At 39.2% G+C, this 27,814-nt stretch overlaps 1 protein-coding gene across 1 annotated transcript in view; it reads right to left on the reverse strand.

Moving 5' to 3' along the window:
* LOC106039608 (neural-cadherin-like) overlaps positions 1-26,440 on the reverse strand; it is a 75,800-nt gene extending 49,360 nt beyond the window's left edge. The window contains 7 exon segments of the mRNA XM_067004240.1: positions 480-622; positions 4,056-4,305; positions 4,696-4,807; positions 6,406-6,610; positions 8,981-9,206; positions 10,049-10,246; positions 24,977-26,440. Of these exon segments, the coding sequence (XP_066860341.1) occupies positions 480-622; positions 4,056-4,305; positions 4,696-4,807; positions 6,406-6,610; positions 8,981-9,206; positions 10,049-10,246; positions 24,977-26,216 (2,374 nt within the window). The 5' untranslated portion in view covers positions 26,217-26,440.
* Between the last annotated feature and the right edge of the window lie 1,374 nt (positions 26,441-27,814).

Raw genomic sequence — 27,814 nt, forward strand, 5'->3', positions numbered from 1 at the left:
GCAATAAAAGCCAAAAAATGTTTTGAAAAAAAAACGTTAATGTTTCTGAATTAAACTTGGTAGACTATAAAAATTAATTGATAAAACATTTAAGTTTACTTATACACAGTCATCTATATAAAAAACAATGGATCTGATCATAAGAGATGGTATCGAATAAAGATCCGTCTCTTAAGTTACCCATTATCAATAACAATGCTCTCAATTAAATTACTGACTGAAATCAGACAATAAACAAATAAGAGTAGTCAATTATACAAGGGTTTTAGGAAAATGATACAATTTTTTAATGTTACGAGAGAGTCTAGAACACTTGCACATTTCTCCTGCATTTTTTTTATTAGATTAGCACTAGCTCCAAAAATTGGATATGCTATTCAGTTTTTATAAATGTTGTCTAATAAAAAACAATCTTAATGTGCATCACATCAGAATCAACATTATGGCTCTGTAGCAGCAAAGAGCTAATACAGTATTACCTTTCTTTGGGTCAATAACAAAATTTCCTTTTTGACTCCCAGATAGAATATCATAGTTCACACCATCTCCATCAGGGTCAACAGCATTAACTGTAGCAACCAGTGTATTTGGGCCTGCATCTTCAGAAACAAAACTCCTGTAGCTGTTAAATGAAATTATGACAACATACTTACAAATTTAGACAGAAAAAAAATATATACATAGAGGAATATTTTACAACATCTAATGATTACCTATACAAAGGGTACTGCAGAGATCTGTAATTTATTAATGCAATTGCACTGTTAAGATGCTACTTCATAAACAAAGGAAATTATAGTATAGATGACTTATCCAACCATCTTTCTGTTGTTCCCTCCCATAAATTTCCACTGTAAACTTTCAGTAGTGTTGATGCTTTCAAGCTTAGCTTCATGACAACAATTACACTAAATGTATAATTTTTTTTTTAATTTACAAGATTCACAGAATGAAAGTTGTCCTGGTTCCAGTTAGGACAGAGTTAAGTAGCTCATAGTAGCTGGTAGGGTGCTATGTTTTAGATTAGGATGAGAAGAGCGCTGATAACATGCTGATGTTTTAATTGTTGCAGAGCAGTGTTTACACCAGGCCAAGGACTTTTCGGCTTCTTGCTCTGTCCTGCCAGCGAGCAGGCTGGGGGTGCAGCAGGAGCTGGGAGGGGACAGACCCAGGACAGCTGACCCAAACTGGCCAAAGGGGTATTCCATACCATCTGACGTCATGCTAAACAATATATAGGGGTGGCTGGCCGGGGTGGGGGGGCCGGCTGCTCGGGAATAGGCTGGGCATCGGTCAGCGGGTGGTGAGCAATTGCATTGTGCATCACTTGTTTTCTTACACATTATTATTGTTCATACTATTACCATTATCACTATTATTATTATTATTGTTATTATTATTTTCCTGTCTTAATAAACTGTCTTTATCTCAACTCACAGGCTTCACTTTCCCGTTTCTCTCCCCCATCCCAGAGAGGGAGGGGGGAGGGTGAGCGAACGGCTGTGTGGTGTTTAGCTGCCAGCCGGGTTAAACCACAACAAAAGTAAACATTTAAAAACATTGTTTGTTATAATATACTTTCTGACACAAGTTGTCAAATGCTTTCAGTGTAGTCTTTGCACCAGCATGACTAAGATGAGAATCAGATCCAGAGGATATGTGCATAACTCCAGTTTTACAAAAAATCTCTTCTCAGGACTGGACACATCACTGACACTGTAAGCTCTTAAGAGGCATTATCAGCCTAAGCTTAATGCTCTCAGGAGTAGAAATCCCTCTGCCCTAGTAAAGTCCCAAATATTCATTATTTTATCTGACTAGATCGGGCATAGGCCAGGCTAAGCATATAACAGACCAGCCCGTAGTAGATATCCCAAAGCTCAGCCATAGCAAGGAATTGCAGCTGGCTCTATCCAACAATACACATGGGTATCACTGCGCTCAGAGTACCTGAGTCCGCTTATGGGCCCACTTTTCATATTTCATTGCAAATACAACCCCAGTGACTGCAGCTGTTACATGAAGTCAATTACTCTCACACTTTATTGTCATTACGCTGAGAAATGCATAAATATCAAAGGAAAAGAAAATGGGTGCAGAGAAAACCTCTCCCTTAGCTTTTGCTGTCTAGATATCCATTTTCACCAAAACCTTTGTAGTGACAGCTTTTTTTTCCTCCCTCAATTTAATATGCAATGAAGTAGAAGTAGATTATTCTGATTTAGCTCAGTCACAACCCTCAGGACACTGTTTTAACTCTGCATCTGAAAAGCAAATGAACAGCAGTTCTGATAATTGTGAACATGAAATTTAGGGACAGAAGAGTTCGAGTCATCAGAAGAGGTCTCTTAAAAAGCAGAAAGTGGAAACTGACAAAATGAAAGAGTGATAGCCTTAAGCATTTAATAATTGAGACACAAGATAACTGATGAAGAAAAGCTCATGGCAAGGAATCTAGAGTTTATACCAGACTATAAATCTATTTAAACACAGGACTAGGACATCATCATCATCTTGATTTGTACTAGCCTTGCAAATTAGTCTCTCAACAGGAGCCAATTTATGGGTGTTCATGATGATCTATCTCACAGAAAACTTCATCTAAGTTATGTTTGAAATTTATCTTTTGAGATTTTTTTCATTACCTGAAAGATAAAGTAAAATCAAATCCTGGTTAACATGGTTAAGCAAAAACTTGAAACAATTAGAATTGTAAGAGCTGGATTCAGTTCCATCACCAATCTATACAGATATAATTTGTACTGCATAGGGAACAGAAAAGCTTCTTATTTATGTTTGGCAATTTAAAATAATATTTATTTTAATCATGTTCTTCAGTAAACTTTAAATATAAGAACTGGTGGTTTTTTGTTTGTTTGCTTTGTTTGTTTGTTTAACTATGATCTCTGCTTCCAGTATGTTATGAAGATGTTTACAGCATCTTTATGCTATCTCTCATTTCTGATTAAAAAATTGGGAATAGATACAGGACTTGAAATTCAATGACCCTGAATATTAAAACGAATAAATGAAAAGTAGGCATCATCTGAAGAGTGAGAAACTTAATCTGTTTTAGTATTTGACAATATATAGATATCCACTAACAATTTACAAAAGATCAATTTTTTCTAAGCCATATCTCCTAAGCAACATTTAGGAACAAAAGGAAGGCATAAGATTTCGAAGCCAGAGGTTACTTTTACATAAACTGACTGTCAGCTTTGAAATTTTGTTCAACTAAACCACATCACTGAAATCTCTTCCAAGGTTTTGTTCTGAGCCTTTCTACTCTAGAAGGCCAATGCAGAAGTTCACAATGAATTTCATTACTAAGCTTACAACCTGAATGCAAGTTTACAGCACTTCTGACATTGCTTCAGATACCTCTGGGTCCCAAATACATAATAAAAATCATTACTGAGGTTTACCAAAAAAAATAGGAACAAAATATCATTTAACAATAGTCTATCATATCTCCCATAGAGTAGCAGGAATAGTGGCTTCCCACTGCTAACCTTCCCAAGCATCCACACAGTGAATAGCAATGTAAGCCATCCATCTGATGTGCAGGAAAAAACTACTTAAAACACAGCAATAACTGGAATGTACTGTTTACTTATTTATAAACTGACAAGATCTTCCAGTCAAACATCTTGACTTTAGCAGAGTAAGTGAATGGAAGATCATTAATTGGTAGGCTACTAATGGAATTTCATTTCTAATTAATTCAAAACTAATTGGAAAAACATATTGGAAAAACAGAAACACAAGATCTGCCAAAAGAGACTGTCTATATACCACCCCTTTCTATGCACATTGAAACTATGTCTAAACCTTACAATTAACCAAACTTAAAGCCTTTTTTTTTTTTTTTTTTTTTAACCGGTAGTAACAAAATCCCAGAGCCAAAAGATTATCCTGCTTTAGTCAGACTAACTCTGAAATTTGATTGGACATAAGCCAGTTACCCTCCTATAATGATCAGCCTTCTGACCAGGATAAAAAAGGCAACAGTAAAAGACAAAGATAACAGAATTTTAAGAATATGCATTTACGTTGTCTGGGAAAACTCAGGTGCTTCATCATTTACATTTGAAATATGAATCCTAACAGTTGCTGTCCCAGTCTTCGGCTCTTCTCCTTTATCCACAGCCATAATTATGAACTCATACAGATGGTTAGGTCGCTCATAGTCCAATTTTGTTGCTGGAAATATAGTACCATGAGAAGTAATACTAAAGTCTGGACTCAAAGAGTAATATAATATTTCGGCATTCTCTTTTGAATCACAGTCAGTGGCTGTCACTGTTAAAAGAGAAGATAAAGACACTGCGTAGATCAAAGTCTATGAATTGGAACATTGAGTACTTTAACAAAAGAATTAGTGCATAGCATAAAACTGTAATAGCATTCGTCTTGGCACATAGTGCTTGAAATAATTTATAAAACAGGTGAAGTTCTGTTACTTCAAAATCCTACGAAGATTTGTTTACTTCATCTCTCATCCTCCAAAATTATTTGGGCTGTGGCAATAGTAAGTAATTATGACCCAATTCTACAAGATGCCAATTGCCTTCAGAGAGTTGTGGCTACCCCCTCTTGGGGCAGGATTTTGCCTTCTTAATTGAAATCTAATTAGTGGGGAGAGAAAAAACACTCCTGACGAGCGTAACAAATGGTTTTAAAAGTACCAACCTTGTAGAAGTGCAGTTGTCCTAGTAACTGTTTCAGGAACACTAACTTTGGTGTAGATTGACTGATGAAATTCTGGGGCACAATCATTCACATCTGTGATTACAACTGAAACCTGAACAGAAAACAAGAGAGTGTTAAATGGCATCAAAGTGAATCAAGGCAATGACTTCATTGCTCTAGAAATACTGGATGGAAGAGTTTGTCAAAAAAAAAAACAAACAAACAAAAAAACACATTATTGTTGAGGTTGAAGCTGTAGCATATAGGAAAAAACATTTTTCTTAGGTTGTTCTTTTCCTGCTGAGAGTTGCTTAAATATTAGATTCCAAAACATTTGGAATTGTCAGGCTGCGTACATCAACATCTTCTATTTTTCCTTCACCTCCTTTGATTATTTCCTGTGATTAATTTAAAGAGAAATGGACTGTCTGCTTTCAAAGCATTCTTTTGCCATTATCTTATCTTCCCACTCTTCTGTTATTTTTAATACTAAAAATTCTACTGCCAAGCATATCACATTCTAGCAGTATAAATCTCCAAGACCAAGTTCTGAATTCAATTGCAGCAGTGTAAATCAGAAGTAGATAAAGATAACTGTTCATGTTAAGACAAGTAAGAAATACAATTCTGCTTCTACCACCATTAAAAATGTTTTCTTATTTCTGTGTCAAATGAGAGCCCACTGTTGCACTGTTGACAATCCAAGCAGTAAAGAGTGTGTTAAATTAGCCTTTCCAGCAGTTCATACTGCTACAGTTCACGCTGAAGTCTGAAGTTGGTATTCTGGCCTCACAATGCAATAGGTAGCCTTATACTCACTCTACGCTTACTTATGTTAGTACAAAATGGAAGTTGCCTTCTCATGACTGCTGAAGTTCTATTGGTATAAGGCATATAAAATTACATTTAGGCTAAATGTATTTATAAAATCATCTTAGAATCCTCTTTCAAGTCTTATTCTGTCATTCTTCATCTTGTGGTACCTAAAAGGGTCAACAGAAATTATCAGTCTCCACTGTGCTACAGCCACTGTTTTTAACACTGATGTACTGTGTCCTCTCACCTGTTCCTAATAATTCTACGTCCCATTCCTTCGACAGCGAACATCTACTTCCCACACCAGGAACAAACTGTTATATTACATGCATTTCCAAGCTTGGCAAATCTTTGAATTCAAACAACTGTAATAGCTGTATTTAGAAATATTTTCTGCTGTCAAACAGCTTTCTAAAATACCATGAACTATCATCTTTCAACATCTATGGCTTATTACCTCCTGTCTTTACAAGTTCAGTTTGTGTTCTTGAAACGAAACTAGTAATTGTCTTTGTATTTTCTGTTTTGCCTTTGTTTTAAATTGGAGTAACCACAAATCTGCATCATTTATGAAGGCTGAGAGTAAAACAAAACCGCATGTTAGCCTTGACTGCATCTACTCCCATCTTTTTGGATAAAGACTTTGACCTATGATGGGATGGCATTACTGATCCCTAAGCAACAGCTTTTTCAGGATCAGCAAAAATGAGCTCTACCCAATAGTACCTAAACCAGCCCTCCTAATCTATACAGAGTTAAAAAGACTTTAAAAATGAACAACAGAATATGTAGTATGAGCTGGAGAAATGAAAGCTCCTAGTGAATCTGTGCTGGTATTTGGGAAGACTCAAGAAAAACACAAATACATACCGAATGGCAGAAGTGAACACCTACCTCAGCTGCGCTACTGAGCTGTTCCTCGTTTTCCTCTGCTCTGACCACCAGAAGATACTGGTGTTGGTCACTCTCATAATCCACATTCCGAGTTAAACTGATATCCCCTGTTGCCTGACCAACGCTGAACAGACCACTTGGATTAGTTAGCAAACTGTAGCTCAGGGATTTGTTTTGATATGATATAGCAGTGACTCGAAGAAAGCTGCATAAAAATGAAGTAATATAAAAAAAGGTCTCAAGCATGTAATATAACATAATAAAAAATAAGGCAAAAAATGCTACACAACAGAGGGGAAGGTGCAAGCCTGTAGGTCTGATTAGAGCAGTACCCACCAAAGTCCATGATAGTTATACCTAAATTCCAAATTCAAATATTTTGTTATACTGTATTTTTATCATTTTGAAGTTAAACAGAAAAAGGTAGGATTTTTGGAAGCAGAACACAGTAAGGATTAAAAACACAGAAACAGAAGATTTATTTTTTGTTGCAACTGAATTTGCTTACTATAATTTTCTTCTAGGGTAGTGATGATTTTCAGGAAGGAAACTAAAAGATAAAATAAGCTACAAAAGATTCTTTTTACTAACAGCATAATACGCTTCAGCATACTGTTCTATAGTTTCAGATACCTGCAAAAGGAAAACAGCCAGTCACTAGCAGTGTGCATGTAACAGCGTATACCAGGACGTGTTTTTTTTTTTAGCTCATCTGGCACTTTTTTCCCATGAAAGTGCTTCAAGTAGGAAAAGCGTTTGTTGTCTTATTGTGAAGATTTCTTAGGAGAAAAGATTCCACTTCCCAGGAGAACCCAAAAACACCTAAGATCCAGTGACAACTGCATTCAAAAAGACAAACCTCAGTTTGTCTGAACACTTCTTTTCCTTTTGTTATTTTCATGCTGCTGTCTTCTAGCTTCCCTCAGGTGCAACATTGAAAAAAAAAAATACTGCAAAAGCTTGCTGTAGGTCATTATCTTGCTTTATTCTTTCTGCTTATTTTTCTGCGATGTGGTCTCACAGTCAGTTTAAACCAGCACAAGTCAGTGTTCCTGCCAACAGGAATTACTTTGCCCTCTTTCTAACTCCCTACCCCTGCTGCAAGTTCATGCCACCTCTCCTCTCCTTCTGTCACCACGAACAATCACGATGCCCTGCTGTGAACACATTTAACAATCCAACTGAAAAATCTTTTTTTTTTTTTGCTTTGTCGGTCATTGGATCAGTCTTCCAACACAGCTAGCATACTAGAGCCAATGCCAGGTGAGAAGAAAAGAAAGACTTGGTAACACTTCTTGTCAGCAGCAGTCTTAAATCTACCTACAATTGTGAAATCCTTACCCCAGAAATCCAGCGACTCTGTTTTCCTGCAACTGGTCTAATATAAATATCAGAATTTCAGGATTCTGCATTGATTTTCAGGACCACACATGGGTTAACACACAACAGTAAATCACTTTCGCTGGGCACATTGTTTATATTCAAGCCTCTTATGACATAGTAACAACCATATGAAATATTTAATTCCTTTTGGATATTGCCATGTAACTTCACAAACTGATTAATCTACTATCAACGTAATTGTGCAAACATATTTTTAAATAGTGACAAAAATATTTACTACGAATTCCACTATTTTTCTTCCTAAACATTATTGAATCCAATATAGCAGATACCAGTTAGGTATTGTAGCATTCCACGGTTCTTTAATTTCTTTTATACCTGTGCTAAATAAATTTATTGCAGTTTAAAAAAGAAAAAAAAACCAAACAACTTGTTATTTGCTATTAACAGCTGCTGATTTTTTTTTATCTTATCAAACCTCAGACACTGTACAATTGTTTGTTGTAGACTCAACAGTAAAACAGAATACTACAGATAACATAGCGTTAAATAACAGTTGAAAGGCCGCAAAAGGAAGACATTTACTGGACAAAAGTATTCTCGATTCAACTGGAAAAGGAAATGTCTGCCCTAAAACCAAAACAATTTGTGAAAGACGGAACTGAGTATTCAGGTAGACCTACGTTACTAACATTTTCCGTGATATTTAGATCCACGTGGTTAGACAAAGGATGGAAAAGTAAAATGACAATTTTTGTGGCATCTTCATTTTTGCTCAGTTTGTCACTGTGATTAATGAAGACAGCAAAGACAGTCTCCCCTCTCCCCCCCTACTCTCAATATTCACTTGGTGGAGAAGGCACTTTTCAAATGTTGGCACAGAGAACTCATACATGCATTTACACAAGGTATCTTTCTTTATGATGTAATGGTTCTGATTCGTATTTTCTTTGAAAATTAGGACACAATCATCATCTGCTAATACTTTTCTTATCATTTCAAAAGCAAGAAATTCTAATTATTCGTTACCACTTTTCTTTATATAAGAAGAAAGAATACATTATATATCATACAATACTAAGAATACATCAATCAAATGATATTTATCACTTCAATTAAGATATCTAAATTGCTATTTACGATTCATAAACGATACTGAGGCTTTGGAGAGATCAAACAGAAGTTAAACTAAGAACACAATCTCACTGCATTATTTGTTACTGTTACTTACGATTTTCCTTGTGCCATACTTTCAGGAACATGAACGAAGTATGACATGTTGCTGAACTGCGGTGGTCGAAATCCAGCAATTATAGAAACAGAGGCTGGAGACCCTTTGTTTCCAAGTTTATCTGCTGCCAGTACAGTCAGTAAATACTCCTTGTTCCTCACCAATGGCAAACCTGTCATTTTAATCCAGCCTGTGTCCCTCTCAACTTCAAATCTGTCTTCTCCACCTAAGAAGACAGATCCACAAACTGCTGTCAGCACGAACACTTTTACTTCAGTAAAATGGAGAAGAAAATGGGGTATCAGTTCCTGAAGTGGTTTTCTTTTAGAATTGACGTACACACAAAAATATCAAGAGTTTGTTTTGAACTCATTATCTACATCAGTGATTACATTTCTAATCTCATTTTACTTTCCTGGGCAATTATTCTTCTTCTTCATCCTCCAGTACTTTGCTGCTATTTGACCCCTAACTATCCCTTAGCAGAAAACACCCTGTTAGGGTCCTGGTCAAGAAGAACAGATTCACCTTTGGAGTAGTATCACCACTCCCCTTCTCCTTAGACAGTTTTGAATTACTATTGAAGTTTATTTTAAGAGCCTCAACAAAGAAAATCATCAGCGAGCCTATAGTAGCTGTGCAAAAATAAGGCATAACCCAGATGCTCCCGCAAAGGAGAAGAAACATCAGCTTCTTCCACCCAACAAACTCTGCTTCAGGTAGTGTCCTCTCTCATAAACAGTCAGTGCAGCAGAAGGGTGCTGACTATGGCTACCATTGCCACCCCCTTGCAAAGCCCTGCAATCCAGTACCACTCCAGTCCCCATTACCCCTGTGGGCAATAATCTGGGCAGGAACCCAACTTTACAGAGAGAACTCACTTCCGATCTGACCAATCTGTCCATATGCTCACTAAAAGTTTATTTTTTTCACACACAAAGCCAAAGGCTTATGAATCTTTTTGAGTAGGAAAGGAACATCTTCTACTAAAGAAACTGAGGATAAGAGAAAAAAAAAAGTTAAAATAGTGAAGCTTCATACAAATGTAACAAAGAGATTTAAATTTACCTTCCAAGAGAAAATATTCTATAGTTCCATGGATCCCTTCATCTGCATCCACCGCAAGCAGCTTGTATACTTGAGTACCTTTGGCAGCTTGAGGAGAAACCACAGCCAAGAACGGGAAGGGCTCCATGGCCCATTCAGGTACATTGTCGTTTGCATCTGTCGCAGTAAGTGCTAAGTGCAACAAGTACTGATCTTTTCCTAACAGTAAGAAAAATGAATAAATATTTAGCTATTTAATGGTACTCAGAGTAGCAAACACATATCAACTCCTGAGGGTGTACTGTCTGCAATATGGTTGGCATTTAATTCAGAAAGACTTCTTTGGCTCTTCTCCTACAACCAACAGCATCCAGACACAATGGAAAAAATAAAATAAAATAACCAGCACAAGTACTGCCAAACTGCAAGATCAGGGCCACCCCATATTATTTCCTACCAATATCTCTTTTTAGGAAAGTTCACACATTCTTAAATTTTCAAAGTTTAGTTTAAATACATGTTTCCTGAAAGCACTTTGCTGGAAGAAAAAAAAAATATTGTTTTGTATATTCAATGATTACAACAATTCTGAACGTTGAAAGTAATTACATTTTTGCCGTCAAAAAGATTCTAACCAATCTACCCTAAATAATGAATTTCCAAGATGGAAAGTTCACTTAAGTCTTAATATGGTTTTCACTTCTATTAAAAATTGAATGCTGTTTAAAAAAAAAAAAAATCCATCAGAGAATGGAACTATTCAATTATCCAGAAATCAGAAACAGAATATCCTTAAAAATTGATGGAAAAGTACTTGTTATGCTGCTGCCATTATTAAACCAACCAGTGAGGGCAACAGAGCTCCTGAACAAGTAATAAATAGCAGGCAGGCATCATTGAAAAAGTAACAAAAAGGAAAAATGTCAGATCGAAGAAAATGTTCTGATGTCTCCAAGCATTAAGTTAAAGGAGGAAGAAGTAGAAAAAAACCCTGGGTGAAAAATGTTTCTAAATGAAAGACAAAAGCATAGACTAAAAGCTTCAGTGTCAAAGAAAGCAAAATGCTGCTGCAGACAGGAAGCCTTTTTGTCTCTGCGCTCCTTAATCAGCAGCCCGTGTATACTTCCAGCTTCTTCCAAATACACACAGCTAGCTCAGATTCTGAAGCAACTTCACTGGGAAGACATCAAACTATGATAAGACTATGACAAATACTTTTTTTTTTTTTTGTAACTGATGATATTTACCAGTAAGACCAAAGAGCACAGTATAAACAAATGTAGGCCTTTTGGCCAGCTTGGCTGCAAGTGGACTGGCACCGTACTTGTAGAAAGCCGCACTACAGAGGCCAACTTGAGTGTTCCTGCCATCCATGTTTAATGCTCCTGGTTCCAGAAAAGCAGTGAGCACACACCCAATCTGACTCTGAAAGCATTACAGCTGCACGGACATGGCACTATGCCCAAGCTAACAAGCCTGGGGAATTGAAAGGGAATATGGCCTGTGCAAGAACAGCTGTCTACATTTACAAAATGGTTTATCCACAAGTGTTAATATTTGATTTCCCTGTGTATTTATTATATATACATACATAAAAACTTCTACACACACACATCTTCAAAATGGCTTTACAAGAACTGAAACAACATACCTGTAAGTACAGAATGGAACAACTAAAATTCTCAGTTTTAATTTAATTTTAATTAGCAATACAAAGTATTTATGACTAAATATAGTGTTACCAAAGGGTCTAATCTTGTAAATATTGTTGTCTTGCTAGGGAGGGATATTATTCCAGGAAGGTTTGCCACTTGGGTTGAACGACTGTACTCTCCCTCTCTTCTTTCCTAATTGCAGCATTGCATCAATTCCCAAAGCACACCAATGTTCCATCTAAAATATATTACTTTCACCTGATGTATGCATTTACTGATGTTACCCCTTAACTTCCACAGCAGTACTAATGCACCTTTTGTGTCTGCCTCTTGGAAGTCTCAGCTTTTCATAATTAGTAACCTCTGTCTGATAGCAAGTGGCATATTTAGCACACCTTATCATAATCTGCAGTCTGTAAACAACCACTAAGTGGATTGTCGTAAAGAAAACTCCTTGATGCTGTGATTAACAATGTCAAATACCAGTTTCTTAGTTCAGCTTCCAGAAACTTAACCCATCATGACCTCTGAGAACTTTCTGTTCTTACCAAGAAAACCGTCTTAGTATAAAAATCAGCACTCACCCAAGACAATCACAGAAGTTCTTCTCCATTACACTTCTAAAACTGCATTCATTCATCTAAATTCTAGCATAGAAATTGAATTGATGGTAACTTGTTAAATTCAAATGAATTTCTTTATAATTATATCCTCTACTCAGAATCTAATGTTACAGTGAATTAATATTAGTTTAAGACAACATGTGTATAAAAGCAGAGGCTACAGCAAAAACAAGCTTCTGATTTATGGAATAGTAAGTCACCGAAACAGTTTCCTGAAAGAGAACCTGAAACATTTCTTGCATCACCATAGGCTATGAATACATACAACTCCCCTTTTTACATTTTCATGAAAAAAAAAAAAATCCAGTTACAATGTGCAGCCAAGTCTTACAAGTCTTCTACACTCTGAAATAAACTGTGTTATGCATTGCACTTCAGCAGCCAGAAGTGCTGAAAGTCCTGGTGTAAGGATGAGCAGGTTGACTTCTCTAGCATATAATACTGCACGTGAAGCCCCCATTTCCAAAGATATGCTGAGATTGCCTCAACACAAAAAGAGACTGACCACGAGGTGAGCCTACTGCACTGACATCATAGGGTACCTAGATATAAGTCGCTTCAACGTTTAGAAAGACTCTATGAAAGCAGTTGCATACTTTCTCCTCTGCTTGCAGATGCTGCTTAAATGTTTATCATAGAAGAAGCCAGAAGGAACACAAAAAAGGATTCAAAAATGAGGATGTAAAATGCAGCAGCATGGATATTCTTTCTGACTACCCTAGTAAATAAAACCAGATGTGTTTCAAAGAGACATGTTTCAGAAGGTGCTTTCCATCAGTCCCATGACAAGCAGTCTGAGAAACCTAAAGAAAATGCAAAGGAGAAAACTTGTTCGTTGTTGATCTGTGTCTGAGGGTGAAATATACCACGACAACTCAGAACAAGAAGAGTTCAATATAAGAAGTGCCAAATCAGAAGCAGATCAATGTCTGCTTGAATGTTCTGAAGATTTTAATTACAAGATTTTCCAAAAAGACTTAAGTGTAAAGGGGAGAAGTTAGTGTCAAAATTGCCTGACTTTTCTCAAAAGAACAGATCTTACAGAAGCTGTCACATGTTTGTAAACACCCACTACTTGGTTTGCCAGGGCATACTGCAGGCTTAAGATAGCAAGCACTAAATTAGAAGCTGAGTTAAGAATCTCTGAAAATGTGCCTCCAACACAGAAAGACCTACTGAGGATTTGAGTGCCACCTTGGCAACGTAATCGGGAGTAGAAAGGTTACCAATTTTTGTCTTTCTGGAGTCTGGAAATCAGTATCCTAATCAACAAGTGAACTGACTTGATTTCAGGTTCTGCTGATGTTCTTAACATGCATGTATTCATCTACCAAAACTTAAGTCACTACTGAAAATTAACTGTTTTGAATTGAACAAGTACTAACAAACCTGGATACAAAATCCACTCTTGTCATGGTTGCCACTTCACTGAACATTAATAAGCTGGTTCTCAGTACCTAATTATAACTGGGAAATACCTCTTGCAATACTGTGGAAAACTGCATCAAGACTGAGATTAATCCTCTAATGACCTAATAAGCTTTATTAATCAGAAACCAAAAGGACTTGGAAAAGTTCCTCCAAGTACCTGTGTTTTAATAATTAAGAGACCTTAATGTCATTTGACATCTTGGCAAGATCAAAGCTTTCAGTAATGTGTTGGCTACCTCTGAAACATCTGAATATTCTTAAGAATCTCGTTAGGATAGTCAGCATGAACTGCAATGCACACCATCAGACAGACAGGCATAATTGTCTCTCTTGACCAGTATAAGTATCTGCTGCATATGACCTTGCAGGTCTTAGTGGTATGTTATTTTCTTCCATCAACCACAGGCTATCTGATTCTCAAGCAAAAATACTAAATAAATCATCAAGTTTAGACATGATTTCACTTTCAGATAAAGGCAGACCAGAGGAAAATGACTATATGTAAGTCTTCCCTTGACTGTATACCATATATTAAAGCAAGAACTGTAACAGAACTGCACAGGACTGTACTTGTCTGCAGAGAGACCTACAAATGCGACCTGACAACTTGTAGAAACAACATCAGGGTGTCCAATGAAGCATGATCAGACAAGGACTTACCAGAGGACAACAAATGTGATGAAGAGACTGACATGAACGATAATGTGTAACATACGCATTTCAAGCAGGACAAAACATTAAGAATTCCCAAGTATAAGTAAGTACGTGAATGTGATTTGTTTCAAGGATAACTTCAGACTCCAATGACTGCAGCATTCCATTTGTTGTAATTGTCATGACATATACATTACAAAATGCAGTCTCTTATAACTGTCATCTTTTTTAACTGACATAGTCATTTTCCTACAAAATAGTTGATTTTCTACAGAATGGAGCTTAAAATGGACCTCTAACTATTTTTAATATGGTATATGAAATTCATTTTCCCCCATTTTATGGTTAGACACTATCCTTTATGAACACTATTTGTGCTTCAAAGATAGTGGAAGAAAGAATTTTCCAACAGTACCTCACTTGATAGTTTAAGGTGTCTCGATGCTGCCTTCCATCAAAACACATATCACCATCCCCAATATTTACCCAGCAGCTATACTAATTATACATGTACATTAGCATATTAACAGTAGTACTAAATTATTGTATTATTACATCTGCACTAGATTTATGATTAATAGTAATTTATTGGTAGTACTACACTATGGGGGACATAATAAGTTACAATTCCACTCAAAATCTTAGCAGAAACAGCTTAAAACTGGTAATCCTCTGTGTACTTGGGTTAAGTCCTACAAGCACACAAACAGGTTCTACTTAAATTATCAGTTCAGAATACCAGGCCCTGACAGCAAGTACACAAACCTACAACCACATTTAGCAGTGTAAGTCAACCCACTACTGAGATCCCCATGAGGAATCTGACAAAGGCCTAATTATCCCTAAAATATTTGTCAAACTGTTCTGTAACACACTGACAATAAGAACTTCTCAATATTAAACACAGGATACTTGACTTTCAAGCCATGTACACTGAAGATATCTTACACAATTTCATTCTTTCAAAGAATCCTCCTATAGTTCTGCTGATTATATTGGCACACAAGCAGATTTTGCATTTAACAGGTTTTTTTCCCTTTCTTCAGACAACAGAGAAAAAAATCAAATAATTGCTTTCTCATATAATGAGCAACAAGAGATGAAATTCAAGGTGCCTCTTGCTGCATATGATGACAATAACATAACACTGGAACACTTAAAATTTTTTAGACGTTATACTGAAAATATTGCTTCATATTCAAAACGATAAAATCACCTTTTCATCTGATCAAAAATATTTTTCCCTCTATTTTTCTTCACTACTGAAACTAATGAAAACAGGTTATGCAAGCAGATTGCTTTTCCCACACATTTGTAAACACCGCTTATTTGCCCTTTGCAATATCAAAACTCAGCCTCTCCTTTTGAGTTTATGTATTAAAAAAAATAAAACCCAAAACAGTAAAATTATAATCTCTAATCCATAGGCTTCTCGTGCTTTAGCTGATTAATTCCCTATTAGAGTCAATTTGTCTCTCACCAAAAGTCCTTCTCAGGGCAGCTCATTCTGAAGTCTGCTTTTTCTCTGATAGTCCCTCCAGTTGGAATGACTTTCTTTTTAACTTAGTATTACTGACAAGAGCTGCAGTACTGAAATTCATTCCCTATCACCAAAATCAATCTTGCTAATCCAATGATGAAACCTCATCACAGTTATCTACCTATGATTTTTCATGCATATTGAAATTTAATTTTCATGTGTATTTATCTGTGGCTGAAAACTAGTAAACACAGGAAGGACTTCATATACTGACTTACACATTGTGAATTCAGACTACATTGGGTAAAAAAACTGATTAGCTGATCCAAGTTTCTGCTCACAGGAAATTTATCAATATGCAGTGTCTCACAATTTTCATCCTTAGAAGAAAAAAAAATATATACATTTCCCCACCTATCTACATAGATAGACCAAGGGTGGCAGGAAGGAGGAGAAGGCTTTAATACTTAGCCTTTCAGTTGACAACTTTTGAATGCAGCACTGGTTAAACCAAGCCTCAAAACTCATCCATGCTGAAATAGTTCGATTGCAATTTCAAATAGTGTAGGTTGGAGTTGCCCCTAAACCCATCACTTTTCACCATGTCAAATTATAAAAGATGCTGTCAATCTATGAAATACAACATATTTTCAGACTTCTGATTTCATTAGGATTACATGACTGTCTTTTCTCTCAAAAATCCAATGGATACTTCTGTAAGACAAGACTTGAAACTAAAATTTTTGTATTCATTAAAAATTTAGGCTTCTCTGCCTCCGTATAATTGATAAAACGGACAATGCCAGACAGTCTGATTTTTAAAGTCTGTCAATATAGAATATTTACTTGAGTGAACATGTCTCTACAATTGCAGACAAATACAGTACATGCCTTGAATTTACTGAGGGAAAAGGTATTGTATTATTATGATTAAACAATTATGAGTAAGAAGCAAGGTTGCTCTGGCATTTTTAGGTCATTTCAATTTATTTTAAATGGAGATTTTGAGGGTGTTAGAAGTCTTGCAAGCCTTTAAGTCAATATCGTTATTGCATTCTCATCTACATCTATCAGAAAATTAACTATTCAAGTTAGTATTTTGCTTTTTGTTTTTGATGTTGCTCCAACTTCTACACATTTACCTTAGATATACAAATTTTTTTTGAAAACTCGGGGTTTGTTATTTATTTGAATTAGGACAAATAAAATCCCGCTCTACTCTGCACTGGCGCGGCCTCACCTCGAGTACTGTGTGCAGTTCTGGGCACCACAGTACAAAAAGGATGTAAAACTGTTGGAGAGTGTCCAGAGGAGGGCGACGAAGATCGTGAAGGGCCTAGAAGGGAAGACGTATGAGGAGCACCTGAGGTCACTTGGCCTGTTCAGCCTGGAGTAGAGGAGGCTGAGGGGAGACCTCATCGCAGTCTACAGATTCCTCACGAGGGGGAGTGGAGGGGCAGGCGCCGATCTATTCTCTTTAGTCACCAGTGATAGGACCTACGGGAATGGTGTCAAGCTGAGGCAGGGGAGGTTTAGGCTACACATCAGAAAGAGCTTCTTCGCTGAGAAGGTGGTCGCCCACTGGCACAGGCTCCCCAGGGAAGGAGTCACTGCACCAAGCCTGCCAGAGTTTAAGAAGCATTTCGACTGTGCACTTAGTCACATGGTCTAAAATTTTGGGTAGACCTGTGTGGTGCCAGGAGTTGGACTCGATGATCCTTATGGGTCCCTTCCAACTCAAGATATTCTATGATTCTATGAAATATTTTGGTTTGGGTTGAGAAAGCATTGCTGTTTTGAGGGGGCTTTGCAAATATCACACTGGACTTTTTTAAAACATCATTCTCACAATATTTCTTCATGTAAATTATCTGCTGACTTCAAGTTTGGGAAGATACATTTCCAGAAAAATTCTTAGTGTCCTAAGCCTCTAGCTCCAATCAGGAGAAATCTCTGTTCCCATTTTCATGCCACACCATGAGATAAAAGCTACTGGTTATTATACCCAATCATACCATATAGCCTTCAAAAAAAAAAAAAAAAGAGCAATAATGTACAAACATTTCTCTAATGTCATTTTGGAAAATTCATGAAGTATATGACAGGCCACTTTTAAGTACAGTAGCTTGCTCATTCATAAAACATAAACCTTCTAAACAGATAACTTTGATGGACTCAAGCTGTGGACAGCCCACATTCCCTCCTAATACACCTCATCTTTTTTGTAGATAGCATAATGACAGTCTGTCATGTCCTTACCCTCATCTGGCTTTCAAAATAGAAGTTAAAGCATAAAAAAAAAGAACCAGAAAACAAAAGTAAAGAAAGAGTCAGAGCTACATGATCGTGGCAGGGTGGATCTTAACATAAATTACCAGTTAAAAGAGAGTAAAATGATAACCATTTTATCAGGGACATCCCAGTGCGGTATCCATCTGCTGACAGCAACAGGCAGAAAAACCAAGCATGCCCAGATGTGAAATAAATGACTGCAAATTAATAATCACAACAGACATCCTTAGATAACAAATCATGTGTCTTAATTAATGGTGACTGATTACCAAAAAGCATTATAATGAGAGGACTTTGCTTAACAGGTAGCAGCTACTGGACTATTTCAAGACGGGAAGACATCTTGAAGTTTTGTTTAAATTTTGGGGGAAATATCTGGCTTGTTTCTCTGCAGCCCAACATGTGCAAGAAAAAAAATGCCACCGAAATCAGCAGCCTCACAAGCACAGCTGCTGTACTTCTGCATCACAGAAAGTCATTTGAACTAGCATTACCTGATTTTAACCTAAATACATGAAAAACAGGAAACCTTGATTAATTTAAACTTTCAAGAAAAAAAAATAATAAAAAAGAGAAAGATTATAATAGCATATCCTGTATCAAAATGTACATGTATCATCAGTAAACTGAGCCAATTCATGTCACTCAAGTGAGAACTCCTCTCACTAGAGCTAAGGAAGAGCAATAAAGTGATATCTTTTAAGTGCACTGTTATTCCAGGGAGAAAGGATACTTCACTGTGAGACTTCACAAACATTTATTGGCATCACGGAAGAAAGACTGAAGAATATCAGGTTCCATTACAAGCTGTGGTGAGGAGTAAGCTGTCACATATACAAAGCCTTCCTATCTATTTCAACTCTCTTCTGCTCTACCACCCCCAACTGTCCTTATCCCAAAGCTGGCCTTTCCTTAACACTTGTCCCAGTTCCCTCCACCTGCCCTCCTCTCTGTTGCCCCAGATTTCCTGCTCTGTTCTCAGGTTCCCTCATAGCCCTGACCATCCATTCCCAGTACCACTTTTCTACACCCAAAATCCCCACCTAATCAGCACCCATTCCTTCTTATCTGGTCTGTCATCCAGTCCAGCTCTCTCCTGGACCACAGCCTTCAGGTGGATTCCTCACCGTAGCCTCCATCACCACAGCCACATACACCTTCTTCCACCAGCCATTTTTCCAAACTCTAGCCTTGAAAATGGGCTAGGAACATTGAGTTGGCTCATCGTGCAGGTGTCCATCTTGCAGGAAACCTTGCAACTCTAAAAAACAGCAGCAAACCTGAAACTGTGAAATACCTCCATAGCATAATGTATTAATAACTACTGTTACACCCCTAATGGAAGTGTTGTAGGCCACTATGTATCTTCAAATAGTCAAACCAAATGGAACAGCTTTCTCAAATCTAATACTTCTATATGCAATTCCCATTTAAAGATGTAGAATTTCTTTATATGCATAAGATTAACCATCTAATTCCTAGTAAGGAATTATGACCTCTTACCAGAATAAGGAAAAAAAAGAAAAAAAGTGGAGTTCATGTCTGAATACTGTATATTATTAAGTGAACCAAAAGTCTTCCAAACACTGAATTTGTTTCCTGTTTACAACCAAATATTTGGAAGTCAAAGGAAAATTTACTGGGTCTGGCTGGGATGTTAACTTTTCCTGCAGCAGCCCATACAGTGCTGTGCTCTGCACTTGTAGCTAGAACAGCAGTGGTATCACACCAGTGTTGTGTCTGCTGCTGAGCAGTGCTGGCACAGCATCAGGACTCTCTCTAACCCTCCTAGGGGGTGGGCAAAAAAGTGAGAAAGAAACATCACCAGGGCAGCTGACCTAAACCAACCAAAGGGATATTCCATACCATATGATGTCATGCTCAGCAATAAAAGGTGGAAAAAGGAAGAATAGGGGAGGGGTGGGCTCTCATTGTGAAAACATCTGTCCTCCTCCCGAACACCAGCTACGTGAGTTGAGGCCCTGCTTCAAGGACATGGCCAAGCATCGCTCATTTGTGGGAAGTAGAGAGTAATTTCTTTCCTCTGCACTTCCCCATAGCCTTTACTTGTTTTGTTTTGTTTTTTCCCTTTCCCCCTCCCTTTTCCCCCTTAGTTAAATTGTTTAATTAATAATAATCTTTCCTTAATAATTATTTTTTCCCTTTAATTAAATTATCCTTATCTCAACCCGTGAGTTGTTCTTTCCTTTACTTCTTCCCCTCCTCTTCTAAGGAGGGAGAGTGAGAGAGCGGTTGTGGTGTTCAGCTGCCTAGCACAGTAAAACCACCACACTATGGGATAAGTCTCAGCCTCTTTTATTCTAAAATCTAAACTTTAATATACTAAAAAAGTTTTGAGATAGTCTTTCTACAAATTGGGGATTTCACTTCTGAGACTAACTGTAAAAAGAAAGGTCAGCAAAAATAAACTATTATGATTATGAAATAAAACTATTTCATAATCAAAGTGTAACATAATTGCTATGTCAGTCATGGAATCAATATCCAATTTGTTATGCTAGAAACCAGCTTTGAGAAAGATCCTATCTATATGCTCTTTAATTTACTGCTTCCCTCAGATTAACACATTTGTGTAACTGAAGTTTGTGTAACTGAAATTCAGTTAGATCTTTGAAAAAAAAAAAAAAAAACAAAAAATGTATTACTTTTGTAGAAACTAAATGTTTGAGATGATAAACAGCCAGAAGATCTAAACAGCTTCGGTGCTCAAATCCCAGTAGTCTCATAAAGATATTTTTAATCTGACTGCTTGCCATAGAAGGTACATAGCATCAAAATGTTCAGAATGAATAAACATCAAAATGGTGCTTTGAAGCTTCCTGAGATATTCCTTTCTACCACAAATGAGTAACATCCCAAAACTGTAAACACCCACAGTTGTGCCAAATATGCACAGAACGTACATTTTCTTTCAACTTCCTAGCATGAAACCCATTGTGGGTTAAAGAAACACATCTGCCAGATGATAGATGATGATTTCAGCTTAAGCCCTGCTTGATGTATAACTGTTAAAATAATTCATAAAAGAAAAGGTAATAAGAATCATAGAAGAAAAAGATCAACCAGGAGTTACTTAGTACTTAGGGATCATCCAGAGAGAATTGATACTGCTAGCAGGGGACTAAGGCTGCAGATAAAATTAAAACAGATCATCCTCGGTTTCCAAGGATGAAAACCGTCAAGATTTAAAATATACACATCACTAAAATTGTTGGTACCTCCACTCTGTATGTTGATTTAAATGGGACAAATATAAGTGACCGCTGTTAACTATTGGGAAGGCATGCCAAACATCACCCTCAGTAAATCCTCTGGTAAGAAAAAATGAACAACAGGGGATTACATGGCTAATGCCTGTGGATGAAGTAAGGTCAAAGGAGCTTGAGATGACAGATGATTAAAGAGATGGGATCTTTCATGCACTTTCCCCAAGCATTATTGAAATAATAATGGCTCCTTCTCAAATTAGATGTTAGCTCAATGTTAAAATATTAATGTGCACAACAATCTAAGGTATTTTACCTTCTATCTACTGGGTAAAAACTTGAAACAGTATTATGCTTCAGTGAAGACTAAATAAACTATTTGTGCCCTAATAATTGATATGGGATAAAAAACGAAATGCTCCAGAAAACATGAGCATAACCATCACTTCTTCCAGGAAAGGTTAACTGAAGAACATGGCTCAGGGTTGGATGAGCATTGGGGTCAACAAGAGGAATGTGCTCATCAAGGACCACATACCAAAAAAATTGCTCAGGAAGTCAAGCCCTGGAATTTAGGAATTCTGTTGAACCTAAGTACAAGTTTTCCTGGTGTTTTTCTTTGGTTTTGTTTGTATTTTAACAACATATTTGTAAGGTATGAAAAATGTAAATACTGTTGGTTCTTATTTTAATTTCAGATTAGTGGCTTCAGCTCTCTTAAGATTACATCCCCATTCCTGTCCAGCATCTACACAAAGCAATTTAAGCTCTCAAGGCAGAGAAAATATTTCTCAAGGTAGAGACAATATTTTATATAACTGTATGTACGCTGCTGCTGAAGTTGCAGAATTCATCTGCTAAGGAGCAGCAAGGACAGGCTGCTCTGCCTGTTGAAGGTGAACTAGGAGTACAGAGTGAAAGCAAGGTATGCAGGGACCTCAGTGTCACTGAGCAAGAAGAGTCAAACAGGTCCTGTGATGTAAATCTGCTTCATCCAGCAGCTCAGCCATCACCAAACAAGTGTGCAGCGATGAGGTGCATCTGAGGCCAAGCTGGAATGCCAGTCAGCAAGGCAGCATCAGGGTCAGCAAGGTACACGGCCAGGTATAGCACACCGTGTCCTGGTGCAGCTGGGGAAGGGACCCCTGCTGCTTAAGCACAGCTCCCAAGACGTGAGGCAGAGGCCACAAACTCTGAAATCTATCAGGCTTGACTGATCTGTGATTTATTTATTCCCTAACCTCTTCAAGATTTTAAGCCTGCCTTCTAAGAGTTCACATAAGGAACTCACCTGAAGTTGAACTACACAACAAGATTGTATCTCCTCCTCTGCAAGTACAGCAGAACTCATACAGTAAATTGGCACTTTGCACAATAGGTCCAGATTTCCTGTTGCTGCTTGGTATGGTACAGTATATTGCCTCGGTATATTGCTTCCAGAAAAGACATAAACTATGTTAAAAACTAAGTCTACAAAATATCAAGTATCCATGAAAAGATACACAGCGAAGTCACCCCGAAAATTCACTTCTGTACTTCTGTAAATACCTTTTTTTTTTCTCTCCTGGAGCTTTTGCAATCTTGTACGTGGTCCTTATGTCCTTATTTCAGTTTAATTGAAACTTCTAGTTCTGCTAGCCATCTCTCAGGAAAGAGGCATAGCATTCTAAATCTATTTCAAGTATTTATGTATTGTAACTCCTATAAAATGAGAAAGCAAGCATTCTGCAACTTGAGTTTTAAAGGTGTTAAGTCATTGTTAACCATTACCTGATCAAAAAAATTATTATTAATAAAGTCATATTTTTCAGTTTAGGCTCCTTTAAAGAAACTTACAATCACTAGCATCTAAAGAACACCATTTATACTGTGTACAATTAATTGCTCTCTGCCTAGTCTCTCTTTTCTACATATTCTGTAAAGATTATTTATATAGTTGGTCCTACCAGCAGTAATATATCAAGATAGTGGAAAACACAAGCTATTTACTAGAACTTCAAGACAGAGGAAAAAAAAAATCCCTAAAAATAAGTTAAAGTTTATTGGTCTTTTTTTTAAGTGGGTTAGCAAACCTTGCTTCAGGAAACACATCTCTGGCATGACAGTGTGACAAGCCTTGTTCCAGGCAATCTCAGACTTCAATATTCAGACTAGATGAGAGAGAAAACCGTCACAAAGGTGAGACTTGTCGTAACCTGGGGCAAGGTTAGCTACCACTTTTCTAACAACATCTTCTTGATCCTGACAGAGGGAGCTGTGGCATCAACAAAGGGCTGAAACTTGAGCTATATGATGGAGAGAGAGAAAAGCCCAAAAGCACGCTCAGATTGACCCGATAGATATTGTCACTGCCTCTGAGTAATGACAGTCCCGTTGGCGTACAGCCTTGCTCAGGATTGAGTAGTGAAGAGAGGACACAGAAAGCATCTGTGTTCTGGAAATTGGTCCATCAGCCTCCTGGTTAGCAGCCAAAGCTCAAGCCAGAGCACTGTGCAAGCACGGTACAAGGGACTGACATCAATATGCTGTGATAAGCATAACAAATGTCAAACATGAACGAGAGCAAGATCTGAGAGCTGTTGCTCAGGACCTGAGTGAAACAAGTTGGTGATCTTGCCCCACTTCACAGGGAGATACATCCGTGTCACTGAAACTGTCAGCGCTAATTAGAATCCCTGCAGGCATCCTCAGGGATTTAATAGGCACCAAGGAACGAACTGCCTCTCACTCCTATGGCTTGCCCCTCAGTCAGAAAACCAAAAAGATGAGGGATGGAAAGGAATATTGAGGGCAGCTTTCCACATCTCCTGCCTGTGCTGCTCTGTGATTAACAAAAGTTGCAGTTATGCAAAACAACAAAAAGACAGGAAAGGATAGAGATATTCACCATCCAGTGAACTGAAAGTATGCTTAAACTAAGCTGCGTTTTGATAGGTGGAAAATATTAACCAAGACAATGCATTTTTTTTTTCTAAAAAGAAGTTTTAAAAGTACCAAATATAATCAGTCAGAGACAAATCAAATCAGCTATCCTATTTAACTTGAGTAAGCTTCCACGAATGCTGATGGCAATTTAAATCAGAAGCATGACATTTCAATGGTGCACATGGGACTTGTCTGATATTTTGTTTTAAAAGAGCCGCCACAAATACAAAGTCACCAATGTTGCAAAAACTCGCATTGTATCTGTGAGTCAGACATGCCTAACTTCAGCACCGACTCAAATCTCAACTTTAGCTGCATGCTTCCAGCCGAATGTGCACAGGGTCGGGAAGGGTTTTAGTGGAAGACACTCGGCTGTAAGCAGCAGGGCATGCTTCACCTCTGCACGTGTATGACACAAGTAACACTCTTTGCTATTTAACTGTCTATAAATTTGCTGTATGCTGCGCATGAACGACAAAGAACTTTAAGAGCTGAAGCTGCTAATTTCCGATAACTGCCATGACACAGCTGCGGGTCCCTGCTCACCAAACTGTGGTCCTCGGCACCTTTAGCGCTACCGGCAGGCGGACCACGAGGCTGCTGACCAGGAGAGGGGCTGACCGCAGGGACGGGGACCGCGGGGACGGGGGCCCGGCACCCACCTTGCCGCTCCGGGCCGCGCCCCAGGCGCTCTCCGCCGGCCGCCCCGGGGCCGTGCAGACGAGCAGCCGGCCGCGCCGCGTCGCTCTCCGTCATCACAGGCAGCGCCGAATCCTCGACGGCCGGGGCCGCCGGCTCGAAGCGGCCCGGGGGGCGGCCGCGGCGGGCGTCCTCGGGCACCGGCGGTGACAGCGACAGCGGCGGGGCCCGGCGGCGGCGCTGAGGGCCGTCGGCGGGGCCCGGCGGCGAGGGCAGACGCTTGGCCTGCGGCAGCACCTCAAGCTCGAGCGGGGCGCTGAGCAGCGCCGGGCGGCCGCGGTCCCGCGCGTAGAGGCGCAGCGGGATGGGGGCGCGCAGGTGGAGCAGGGAACGGACGAGCAGCACGCTCCCGCTACGCGGCACCACGAAAAAGTGCTCGCTGGGCGGGCGGGCGAAGTAGCGCAGCTCGGCGTTGGCACCCGCGTCTGCGTCCTCGGCGCGCGCCCGCCACACGGCGGAGCCGAGCGGCAGCGTCTCGTCCAGGCGGAGCCGCGCGGGGCGGGCGCCGACGAAGCGCGGGGCGTTGTCGTTGGCGTCCAGCACGCGGACGGTGAGGGCGGCCAGCGGCTCGGCGGGCGCGGCGGGGCGGCGGGCGCAGCGCAAGGCCAGGCGGAGGGCGTAAAGCGGGCGCGCCTCGCGGTCCAGCGGGCGGCGGGTGCGCAGCCAGACGCGGGCGGTGCGGGCGTGCAGCGCCGCCTGGAAGTGCGCGTGGCCCTCGCCCAGGAGCTGCAGGCGCCAGCGGCGGCCCCGCACCTGGGCACACCACGGCTGGGCGCCCAGGCGCGTCAGGGGGACGCTGAGCCCCTGTACGCGCGTGCCCGCCGGGCGGTTCTCCGCTACGCGCCCGCCGAACGACGGCGTCCTCTGCGGGGCGGCGCGGGCAGAGCCCAGCGGCAGAGCGCAGCACAGCAGCAGCAGGCAGACGGCCGCGCGCCGGGCCATGCCGGCGGCCGGGCGGGCGCTGGGGCGCTGCGAGCAGCCGCGCCGGGACTGAGGAAGGAGGGACAGCGCGGGGGGGGCGGCCCCGCGTCCGATCGCCGCGCCCTCGGGGCCGGGCCGGCCGGGAGGCAGCGCCGCGGGACGGGGCGGAGGCTGGGGCCGGCACCGTGCGGCGCCCTCCTGCGAGCACAGCCCCGCGGGGCGTCCGGAAGGGAGCTGCCCGCTAGCCACAGCTCCCCCGAACCCAGCTTGTCCCGCCTCCATCCTTATTGAAGCTTATTTGGACAGCCTGAATCTGAAGTATGGTACGAATGAAAGTCCATAAGAAAGGACAGTAGGACAATACAGTCAACATTTGTCATGAATCAAGCCAACAAATAAGCGATTCATCTTGCAGGAATTTTACAATACATCTAATACTGTTATGAAAGAATGTGATGATATGATTACAATTAAAAAAAAATAAAGTTGAAAAAGAAGTTGTAGTCCTCCCCTCACTTCATATATGTGCTGATAATGCAGCGTTTTATTGGTTTTGCTGTGCTCCAGCTCATTAAACACAGCTGCTTCATATGAGCACAGATACTTTACCCAGAAAGAGAATGAACAATCTAAGGTATAAGCCTTTGGCCAAAAACCAAAAGCATTTATGCTTTAAATTCATGATAATAAAAAAAAATATATAATGTTTAAAAAAATAAGGCAAAGATAGCATCTTAAGCAATAAAAGTCACATGAATGACTTCAGCCAGGTTCCAAAAACTATTGGCACTTCTGTAGCACAGCAAATCCGTGGATGAGAATCCTAAAGAAATACTGCAAAAGGCTGAAAGTCAGGAATGAACTCAAGCACTTTACAGATGTTGGACTTAAGCCCTGATTCACTTCCTACTGAATTCTCTAGGATACTCTCAAGGATTTTACAGGCTTCAGTATCAAACTATTACATGTATAATACAAGAAGAAGTTTGAGCGTGTTCTGCAGATTTCATGGCACCATATGGATTATATTCCTTCAAAACATTTGCTGTATATTGTTTCAGGAATGCCAGAGTTGGGAAAAAAAAATGTAATACAAAAAATAATCTATCAACATAAATTTAATGAATAATGTTTTTCTTTTCTTTTATTCCTGCCCTTTATAGTCTGAGATTGCACATCTCTGACTCACATGTCCATGTCATTCAATTTCCAGGACTATTCTCTTGTACTTTTATATTTTTGCATACAAATCTTTGTAAATCTGTGACCTCAACAGGGCACAATGTTTCTCAAGACTGGATTTATTGATTTAGAGCCCACTCCTGAAGCACCTGTGCAGATTGCTGAGATGCAAGTAATTCTTATTAGCCTTAATGTGTTTATAGAATGTGAGTTAAAAGAAAGATTTTCTATGGCTTCCCTTTGGAATAGGCATGATGTGATCACACACATAACTAATTAGATAGTTACAATTTAGTTCAGAAATGACTAAACAAGGATTTAATCAAGCAAGGAATTCTAGCTTATCTCCCAATCAGAACTACTACACAGATTTTGCAGTGTTGTCATACCTGTAGATATTTGATTTTATTTACAATTGCTTATAGAAGGAGAATGTTTTGTTTATTAGCTTATTCATTTGTTGCCATTCGTTTGTTACTACTATTATACAGTGTAATTTTTAAGGATAATTATAAAGCTAATGTAGACATTACTGAAAGAGAAGTATTATTTATTGAGATCAAAACCTTGTGAAAAAAAATATAAATGTTTCTTGGGCCCTCCAGTGTCTGAAATAAAGTCTTGCCTTCTGATGACATGAATTTTAACTCCCATAGAATTTGCTGATATTCATTTATATCTGTGAAATTTGACCTGAT

This window comes from Anser cygnoides, chromosome 12 (genome assembly GCF_040182565.1).
Source record: "Anser cygnoides isolate HZ-2024a breed goose chromosome 12, Taihu_goose_T2T_genome, whole genome shotgun sequence".
NCBI lineage: Eukaryota > Metazoa > Chordata > Aves > Anseriformes > Anatidae > Anser > Anser cygnoides.